We start from the raw sequence: 10,629 nt of genomic DNA, 5'->3' as shown, positions 1-10,629 counted from the left end.
TCCCCTATTTATCTTATAAGCGTCATTAAATTTGGAAATAATATAGAATTTTAAAAATAAGGAGACGAATGAGTTTCATCCCTTATTCATCTGATTGACATTATTTATAGTTAATTTTCCCGCCAACCTGAATGAGAATGGGGGATGAAATTTTGTTGAATAGGGGACAATTTTAATTTCTTCTCCAAATGCATTAGGAGACGGAATGTATTAGTCGTTGCCTTTAATAATTAGGGACGAGCATTAGGAGACGACTTTAGCCACAAAATGATTTTGTCTCAAACTTCTTTTTGGGACAAATTCTCAGCATTTAGTGACAAATTGATTTCGTCCCTGAATGGGTTTTCTCTAGTAGTGGTTCTTTCACACTCATGAGCTTCAAAAGAATCAAGAAATTGCAGTGAAGCAAATTCGATCCGACGAAAACTTGGCTGATTTATTCACCAAATCTCTACCTAAGTGTACTTTCCAGAAGTTAGTGGAAGGGATCGGATTGAGACGACTCTCGAAGCAATCAAGCGACGCATGCAAAGATCAGGGGGAGATTGCAATCAGGGGGAGCATCAAGAAACATGCTACTTAGGACATATGCTCGTTGTGCTCTTTTTGTCCTTCGACCAGGGTTATTTTTATTCCACTGGGTTTTTGTTACCTGACAAGGTTTTTAACGAGGCAACAATAAGCGCGTCCAATGCCATCATCAATTGGTGGACATCCAAGGGGGAGTGTTGTAAATATTATTTCTTATGTGGCTGTCCACGTTATTAGTTAGGGACCTACATGTAATATATCAATAGTTTAAACACTTATCATGCCATCATCAATTGGTGGACATCCAAGGGGGAGTGTTGTAAATATTATTTCTTATGTGGCTGCCCACGTTATTAGTTAGGGACCTACATGTAATATATCAATAGTTTAAACACTTATCATGTAAACCCTACCTCTATATAAGGGAGGCCTCTAAGATTGAATAATACACTTCTCTATTTTCCCCTCATCTCTCTTTATACGTTTCTTACTCTCTACAAAGTAAGTCAATACTTTTTAATAGATACCAATTTATTTTCAAGACGTGATTACAAAGATATTTTTTTTCACCCGTTGAGAGATTTTTGCATTAAAGGATTTAATGATCTTACATATTTTTAACAAATTTTCCGAGTAAATAATTTACAATTTTAAAATGTAGCTCGTTAGAAAGAGCATTGTAAAACACTTTCATAAGGTAAGAATTTTGATTACTTACTTCCGTTCAAATTTTATTAATTGTTTAATAGTGTCACCATAAATTAAATCTAATAGTTGTACAATGCAAAGATCTTAAAATGATTATATGCACACACCACCGTCAATAATTCACCAAATTAAGGATGTAGCATACAAACGGTGAAATTAAATTATCTTTGAATTTGTCATGGCACATTAATTCTTTCGCAAAATCGTGAAAGTAATAATTCGGTGCTAATTCATGTTATAAAGTGTTGGGTCACAATTTCGATATGCAATTGTGCCTCAAAACTATCCATAATTTCCATGCGCCAACCAAAATTATCACTACATACCACAATGCACGTAATTACTAGAAGGTTAGGTTAGTGTAGTGGGAAGTTCAAGTCCAGCTTAATTACATTAAGGTATGGGCATCTAATTTTTCCAAAAAAAGACTAAACCAATTCATTATGGGTTTTCAATTCTTGATAGTTTCCGAGGTGAAGACCAATTCTTATTATTCAAAACTTCCTGTCCCTTCAGTTGTATATTTGTACATTCATTATAATTTTCTCTATAGGCGAAATATAGGGTTTAGAATGTTCCTTATTTGCTTAAGTTATTAACCCTTGAGAATGCTAGTTAATTGATCACTGCCTCTATCAAGATCCATGTTTTATAGAAACCCCCACACTCTAGGAAGATTAACAATATAATTCAATGGCATGCCTTTCAACATGCAGAGCAAATCCATATTTTTATGTTATCTCCAGTCCTGGGATCACAGTATATATTATGGCATGCATTGTTGATTTCAATTTTGCATTTGAAAAGATCGACTAAATTATATAGGGTATAGCAATTCACAAAGTGAAATGAAAATACCTAGCAGAGCGCTAGGGTTGGGGAACGTCGCCCCGCTCGGGGCCAGCGTCGTCTGTACCTTCTCCTTTTGGGAGATTCTTTTAGGCTTCGGCCTACTCTGTCTTGGCCTTGCTAGGTTGGCTGGTGGAGGTAAGGTTTTGGTTTTTGATGCAGCAGCGACTTCTCGTGGATTCTCGGTCTGCTGGCCGGGATTTCTAGAGGATTCGGGGTGGTCTCAGGGCGAGAGGGTTTGTCATGCTGGGCTGGGTCTTTCGGTGGTAGTGTTGAGGGATGATTCGGCTGCGGATCAGATTTCTGAGTCTGTGGCGGGGTGGTGTGGTCTTGGAAACTTGGTGAGGCTGCGATTGATGGGTTGGTGGCTGGGTATCCGGAGTCTTCCTCCGGATACGATTTTGGGTGGCGGAGGTCTGGGTGTTTCTGATTGTGTAGATGGCGACGGTGCTCAGGGACAATCGGAAGTTGGTTATCCAGCTTTGTTTGTTCTGTTTGATAAGGTCGGCAGAGGACGAGGAGGTGGCTCCAATGGGTGCATTGCTGTCGATGCGCATCACTTCTGGGTGTGGAGTTGCTGGTATGGTGGCGGAGAGGCCTTCATCTCCGATGACGGAATTTGGAGGCTGATGAAGGTTTTCCCAAATGTTAGATTTGCAGGGGCCATCTGGGCCGTATTCTCAAGGTTGACACCAGTTTGCAGTTGCGGAATTTGGAGGACAATAAAGGTTTTCCCAAGTGAAGTCCTTATTGGATCTCCCGAGATCGGGGACGGATTTGGGATCCTGATTCGTGCGGCAGGTTCATTACAGGGTTTCAACAAGGATGGTGGCGCTGCAGCTGGCGGCGGCGACGGTGTGGTGATGGGAAAAGCCACTACTTGGGATGTCCTTAGCATATGGTTGGGTCTGGGCTCTTTTTGGGCTTTGGTTTCAATTTTTGCTAGGGTTCGGGATGCTTTTTTCATTTTTGTTTTTTATTTTCTTATGGTAGATGAGGAATTTGCGATCTCATCTACTAGCAATATTTAAATTTCCTATGGGTTGCAAAATCTGAGTTTTCTAGGTTTTGTTAGAAATAAGGTGCGTGAACTTCCTTAAAAGGTGGGTGTACTCGGGAGTGTGAGGTTCTATTTTCTCTAGAATAGGTACTTTGTATGTCCTAAGGACGGCTCTTTCTGTCGGCCCCTCAGGGATGTGTCGTTTCTGGTACTGCTTGCTGAATATTATAAAACTGGCTGACCTACTTCGATTAAAAAAAAAAAAACTATAGGGTATAGCAAACTTCGATCCCAATGAAATAAATAAACTTTCGGCCCAGAAAGGTTAAACGTTTGGAAGTTGGTATTTTAAACCCACAAGGCCAGAACCTTGATTAGTGCTTGATAGTATTCTTTATTTTTACATTTTATGTCTCTCTAAGGCTCACAAGAATCGTCGATGTTTAAATTTTATATGCTGAGAAGAAGTTTCCTAGCAACAAACATACATATGTTAAACACAGTTATAATTTTTCATAGCTCATATATGATTAAGGCGCTCTTTCCTTGAATTATAAGGTTGTGAAAAAAGAAAAGAGACTCTTGAATAGCACCCTATTTTAAAATTTAGAAAGCATTTGAAGATAAATATATCAAAGAAAAAAAGTTGAGACAAATGTGTAATTAATGCAACTCATAAAGGACTAATACTCGAGTACATTCGATATATTTCAGAATAGAAAGCATTATGACTAGTCTCAAACATACAGTTGGGATTGAAGACCAAGTAATCCCAAAATAAAATAAAAATAAAAAATAAAAAAGAAAGAAAAGAAAAGGCGTTTGACTAAATAGGCATCAGGAAGACTGAAAATTAATGTTGATGGGGCATTCAGAGCTAATTGCGGAAGTTGTGGTATTGGGGCGGTGGTTAGAGAAAGAAAAGAAAAGTAAGGCTTGCTGCTTCTTCATATCCTTTTTAAAAAAATATATATATAAGTTCTACAATCAGGTCAAGCCCAAACACGGCATGATGGGTCACAGCTCTTGTTGGGCTTTCTTGTCACCTTTCCGTTATTTCCGCATGAAGGGAAAATGGAGCAAGAGACAGTTGGAGAGTGAGATGACACTTTGGTTGGTACTAATGATGTGGATTCTGCTTTGGTAGAATCTAGTGTTCATCAAGCTAAATTTTGTTGGGGTGATTTGGAAAACGAGGAACTCCTTTGTCATCATACTTACGCTCGGGCTTAGATACAGTTTTTGGTGTTCCTGATTTGATGAGGGTGATACTACTCTAGAGGAGGAGATTTTTTTTAAGTCTCTCCCAAAGTCTTAAAATAAAAAATCGAATACCAAAAGAGGTTCACGAGACCCTTACCCTACCTGCAATCAGACACCTGTTGTGTATCTTGATCTTTGATTTAATTAGCTTGGCTATGCTTAATCTTGCTTATATTTTGGTTGCCTTTTAGTTTTGTTGTTTCTTCTAAGGGGACTTGGCTTCATGTCCTCCCCTTAAGTATACTATCTTTTTTATCTAATAAATTTGTTTGTTTGCAAGAAAAAAGAAGAAGGGAAAACAGACATACCTCGTTTGTCTTTTATAATGTATCAAAACAGGCTCGATCTCTAGCTAGATTGTTTGCGCCTCTGTTAATGTTATATTTAGATAAATTTTCGTAATCGATCATGTTCTTAAATATGGTAGTGTTTAAGGTTTAGAATATTACTTATTCATTAAGTTGGAAAACGTAGATTAGTAGTTGATAAGTTTTTAAGGAGGTTAAAATCGCACTTTTTTTAGACAAACCATCCGTTTGTTTGAGTATCGTTTCAATGAATGTGTGATAAAGGGAGATTCTGAAAAAAAAAGGATGTCAATTTCAATCCTCCTGTTATTTTTTTATGACAAGCTAGTTGATTACTTTCTGTCTTTATTAAGCTTGGAAGGATTTGATAATTTTTCCAATCCATTTGAAGTGACTCACTAACCTCAGCGCTTCTGGAAGATTAACAATACAATTTCAATGGCATGCTTTTCCACAAGTAAAGCAAAGATATAGTTTTGTGTTATTATTAATTCTAGATCCAAACAATAAATATTAAGCCGTTGCTTTCTTGCTTTCAATTTCTCATTTGAAAAGATAGGGTATTCAGTTGTCCTTTTCATATTAGGGTAGGTCAAATAATTATCGATGAAATGTATAGCAAAATTCCGAACAAACCAAATAAATAAACTTTTGACCCCAAAAAGTTAAACATTCCGAAGTAAAATTTTTAAACCCAGAACCTTGATTAGTGCTTGACGTAATATTTAGGTAATCTTCATTTCATGTTTCTTTAAGACTCACAAGAATTATTGCTTATAATTTGTATTTGTGACCTAGCGCTCTGCTAGGGAGAGAGCGGCCGCCTCCTCCGCGATCCGTCTCTGAATCTTCCTCCATGAATATGGAGGCCCTGGGAAGCTTGCGTCACGAGGAAGGGACCAAATCTTCTTCTTTGTGGCAGGGTTTCATGTTTTGCGGCCATAGGAGCTTTGGGGGGTGGAAGCGCCTTTTGAATCTTGTGGTGAAAAGGAATGGCACGGTGGATGTGGCAACGCGACGTGGATGCAGATTAAGATGGTTTCCGGTCCGATCTGACTTATGCAGGCCCGGGATCCGACCGCAGATCTTGGTTGGATGGAGGCGAGCACGGCTGAGTTGGGCAGCAAATCTTGGACTGAGGACGCGGTGGTGCGTTTGGAGGGAGGTTTGGGTTCGGATCCAGGTTCATTGCTGGGCCTGGATTCTGGTTTGGGCCGTGGATTGGCAAGATGGGCTTGGAGACTCGGGTCTAGTCTGGATCTGGGATCTTTCTTGGGATCCAGGTCCTGCCTTGATTTGGGCTAGGTCTCTGGGTTTGGTTTGGGCCTATATTGCTTGGATATGAGTCATTGAGTTGTGGTACTGTTTTTCAGGTGGAAGATTATCCTCTATTTGGCGTAATTTTTACGTGGAAGATGCATGGATGGTCATATCACCAGTTATATGGTTAGAAAGTTGCCCTTTTATGGTCATACTATCAATAACATAGGTGGAAGATTGTTCTTTTTTCGGCGTACCATATACGAGGAATATGCTTGGTTGGTCATATCGCCGGTTACTTTGATGGAAGATTGGTCTTTTATGGTCGGTCATACCATTAGTAATTCTTTAAATAGCTCGGATTACATCCAGCTATAGCTATGCTAGGTTTTATTTTCAATTTTTTATTGTCGGTTTTTTCATTTTTGATGTAGTTTCTACATCTATCTTTTGTAATATTTCTTATTATTAATGGAGTTGACATTTTCATCCAAAAAAAAAAAAAAAACTCACAAGAATTAATCTTCAAATTTTTAATCCCCATCTCGTATGTTAGGCTAATTAAGTTTCCTAGCAACAATCATATATATTCAGATCCTAGTTACAGTTTTTTCTATAGCTTATATAAGGTCCTTGAATGTTTTTTCCTTGAAATTTAATTAGGGGCTGTGAATAAAACAAAGAGAAAGAGAAGGCAATTTGAACGATAAGATTTAGAGCGCATCAGAAGCTAAAAATACCAAAACAAACAGTTGAGACAAATATGGAATAATGTGTAATTCATGAAGGTATAATACTTGAAGGACATTCAATATATTTCAAATAGAGTATGAAGACTAGTCTTAATTAAACCTATACATGGAAAGACCAAGTCATGTTTACTAATTTCTCAAGTTACGTACGTACATGACTGATGATGACTCACAGATAACTAATTATAATTAAGGTCAGGATGATACAACATTTCAATTCACAAACAAAATACAAAGGCCAAAGAGATACATTTGATCTGTCTCCCAAAATAAAAGATTGAGATTTGGATTCATCATCTCCTTTGTGATTTAGCCTTTGTTATATTCTTTTTGGTATCAGAAACCTCCATCTCGTACCCTTCAAAATCGGTATCATTTCCGTCGTTTTCTTCATTTTCATCATCCTCGATGCCTCCCACATCTGTTAAATCTTTCTTCCTTGTTCCTATTCCCCCCTTAAGCCAATCCACTACTTCTTTCATTGTGGGTCGATTCTCGGGGCTGTTATCGGTACATTTCATCGCAATCATGATAGTGGACTTCACTTGTTCGCGGTCGAACTTGCCCTTCAACTTTGGATCTGCAATGTGATTGTATGCACCCTTTTGGACATAAGGGGTTGCCCATTGCACAATGTCACGTTTCACTCCGCCAGGGAGTTTCTCTATTGGCTTTCTTCCGCTAATTATTTCTAAAAGCAAGATACCAAAGCTATAAACATCACAACTTTCTGAAACTTTTCCCCACATAGCATATTCAGGAGCTAAATATCCAAGAGTTCCTTTCACTCTAGTAGTCAGATGACTCACACCCTCCGGAATCAGCTTTGCAAATCCAAAATCAGCAACTTTTGCTTGAAAATCAATGTCTAGAAGCACATTGCTTGCCTTTATGTCTCTGTGTATTATATGAGGATTGGCCTCATGGTGCAGGTACCTAAACAATTCATGAAAGATAATATATCTATAATATTAAAAGGTGATATTCATTGTCAATAATAATTGAAAATTGTGGTCACGAATGAGCCTCAAATAAAAAAAAAAAACCTTTTGAAAACAATTATAGCTTGAGAGAAGATAATGTCCAAGCACAAAATTTTTTGAAAAAAAGAATTCAAAACGACCTGCTTCTAAGCTTAACCCCCCACTCCATTAAGCCCCAATCTGGGAGTGCAGGTGAGTATATAATAACTAATTAGCAACCATTTCAAGTGGTCTAGTGATTCTTGCCTAGTTGGGTGTGCTCACCAACCTAGGTTCGAACCCAGAAGCTGTTAAAGTGGTCAGGCACTGTGCTGCAATGCACAGTTTGAGCATTTCACATGCGCCGAAAGGGTTTATCTTGGGCCTAGAAAGCCTTTGGATTCCTCTTGACAAAGTCAAAAAAAACAAAAAAACTAATTAGCTTATCGAGTCCGTCTCTCACAACTCTTTAGAAGTTGATGTGAGAAAACCTTGAGAAATAACGAAAATTAAGCTGCCACATTTATTGGTGGTGGTTTTCTAATATAAGAATTTAGAACTTAATCAGGCATGGCATCTTCTCACAAAATGTGGGTTGCTCAATTTGTTCTCTTGTTTGCTGGTACGGTTGGATGATGACCGTACTTAGTTTTGTGGTGTACTTATTTTTGGTTCACATTATCTATGAATTAAAGTATTCAATAAAAAGCAGGAGACCAAACTACTGTTCTTTACCTTGATCCCAATATGATAATGAATTAGAGGGCAGCTAGGTTAAGAATCTTTTAACATACATTAATATTAAAGAACCTTTGAATTGCAGGAGAACTAATTAAATGGTTCTGGTACTAAAGAAATACACAGAGGTGACCTAATCAAGAGTTTACTTTTTATTTTCTAAGAGCATGCATTAATTTTGTTGGTGTAAATTGAAGATTAACGAGTTTAGAGCTTACGATAAGCCATCAGCCGCTCCAATGATGATGCTCATTCTTCTTGGCCAATCAAGAAGACAATCATTTGCAAGTTGGCCATGTAAATGGGTGATCAGGCTATGATTAGGCATGAAATCATACACTATTAGTCTTTCATCACCTCCGGCGTAGAATCCACGCAGCCCTAACAAATTTCTATGTCTCACCCTCCCTAGTATCTCAACTTCCACCGCAAACTCCATCTCAGCCTTTGCGCTCATGGTCTTTAGTCGTTTCACTGCTATCTTCATACACAGACCATGACCAGAATATTAATTGAAAGAATCAATATCATAAGAAATGAAATTTAATGGAGTGAGGAGAATATGATTACCTCCACGCCTTTGCTTGTTCGACCCCAATAAACACTTCCAAAACCTCCCTCACCGATCTTGTTTTCATGGTGGAAGTTGTTTGTTGCATGAAGAAGCTCTTTGAGAGGGTATATATCCCAAGGGTAATCTCTATTCTTGGTCACCCTAATAAATGAAAACCCCCCAAAACTGAGTCAACACACAAATAAACCTACTAATACCATTTGATCTAGTATATAGATCTAAGCATATATGTACGTACCTGGGGGTCTCTGGCTGATCCTCTTCCTGAGAGACGCAACAAAAGCAGTTCCAGGGCATTTTACTCGAAAAGAAATCAGAAACCATAACTGATGTATATAGGATGTATATATAATGGATTATTATGAGTGTGACTCTCTGTGTGAGTTGGCGATGAGATGAAAACAAAAGGTTTGATCAAAGCGAGGAAGAAGGCAACAAATTAGTATTTCGGAAACTTTGAAGCAGAAGGGAAGGAGTCTTGTGGTGAAGACAAAAGGCAGCCTTGGAAGTCAAGGAATTTGCAAGTTCAATGGTATACAATATAAAACAACAAAAACTTAATTAGCCTGTACACAAACAGCCTTCACCTTTATGTATTCTTGTGCTTGTTAGCTAGCTTTTGCCTATCCTATAAATTTTTTCCATTGGAAATGTCACAATTTTAATTTTGTTATTAGACTTTCTTAGGAATATGCTTATATAGATTGCGTAGACTATGTAGCTTTGCACTTCAGAAAATTAAGTTTGGCTAAAACCAGCTCAGAATAGGTCACAATCAGCTCTGTATATAGTATATACAATTAGCTGGAATCATTAATCAGTATACTTATTTTATTGAAAAATCCTATTTCAACGAAGTTGATGCCAAAATATATACCAATGATTTTTAAACTGATGGTACCATAAGCGTATGTGAAGAGATGGTCTTATAATCAATAATGTTTTCTTTTTCAAACAAATAATAATTATTTTGGTGAAATCATATTAAGGCTATATTTTGATCCCACTCTCAGTTATTTATTTTAATGCCCATACCTCCCACTTATAAAAAGAGACTTATGCTACTAAACCAAATGATACTGGACATTATTATTAATTTTTAGTTATTTGATTTACATTCGATACGATGCTGCCTGTTGTGAAAGCTAGGGTTCTAGAGCTTGAGGAAGAGAGAAGAGCGAGAGAAGAAATGAGAGAATTCTATATATGTTTGTGTGTCTGTTACAACTGACTAAAGAACGAGTATAGTAGCAGAAAAGAAACACGTGTAATACAGTTGTAGGTCACTAACAAGCTAACCATGCACTTAACAGAATTAACACTAATTAACCCTAATTAAGTACGAAAATATCTGGTCTCTGTTAATACACCTCCTCAGCTTGATGACTACCTCCCTTGATAGCTGGAGGTAGACATCAAGCTGGAGCATAAGTAGAGATGCTGAGATGAGCAAACACTACACCAAAAATGTTAACACACAACACTTTTTGCACAACGAAAAAAAAAAAAGTGTTGTGTGATGAAGAAAAGTGAATCACACAATATGTTTACTAAACTTCCGTTGTATAAGGTGGTTAAAATTCTGAAGTTTTTGTTTAGAAGGTCATTGCACAACGGTTACAAGAATAATCTGTTGTGTGAATCATAAAAAAAATAGCGGCAGATTTCCCTCCTAGATCGACTC

General features: G+C 37.5%; 1 protein-coding gene across 1 annotated transcript; it reads right to left on the bottom strand.

Moving 5' to 3' along the window:
• Positions 1 to 6,780: 6,780 nt before the first annotated feature.
• On the bottom strand, positions 6,781 to 9,585 carry LOC112174505 (PTI1-like tyrosine-protein kinase At3g15890). The gene is made up of 4 exons (XM_024312288.2): positions 9,184 to 9,585; positions 8,942 to 9,086; positions 8,590 to 8,852; positions 6,781 to 7,607 (listed from the first exon to the last, which is right to left on the bottom strand). Exons 1-4 carry the CDS (start codon positions 9,267 to 9,269, stop codon positions 6,965 to 6,967), a joined length of 1,137 nt encoding a protein of 378 aa, XP_024168056.1. The 5' UTR covers positions 9,270 to 9,585; the 3' UTR covers positions 6,781 to 6,964.
• Between the last annotated feature and the right edge of the window lie 1,044 nt (positions 9,586 to 10,629).

This window comes from Rosa chinensis, chromosome 1 (assembly GCF_002994745.2).
Source record: "Rosa chinensis cultivar Old Blush chromosome 1, RchiOBHm-V2, whole genome shotgun sequence".
Classification (NCBI taxonomy): domain Eukaryota; kingdom Viridiplantae; phylum Streptophyta; class Magnoliopsida; order Rosales; family Rosaceae; genus Rosa; species Rosa chinensis.
The sequence above is the reverse complement of the archived record's forward strand: the minus strand, read 5'-3'. Positions and strand labels throughout refer to the sequence as shown.

What these genes read in the sequence shown, in the direction of transcription:
- LOC112174505 (XM_024312288.2), bottom strand. Translation starts at nt 9,269, where the DNA reads ATGGTTTCTGATTTCTTTTCGAGTAAAATGCCCTGGAACTGCTTTTGT. An exon ending in GATCAGCCAGAGACCCCCAG is followed by an intron (nt 9,087 to 9,183) that starts GTACGTACATAT and finishes TTCATTTATTAG; the next exon opens with GGTGACCAAGAATAGAGATT. An exon ending in GAACAAGCAAAGGCGTGGAG is followed by an intron (nt 8,853 to 8,941) that starts GTAATCATATTC and finishes CTGTGTATGAAG; the next exon opens with ATAGCAGTGAAACGACTAAA.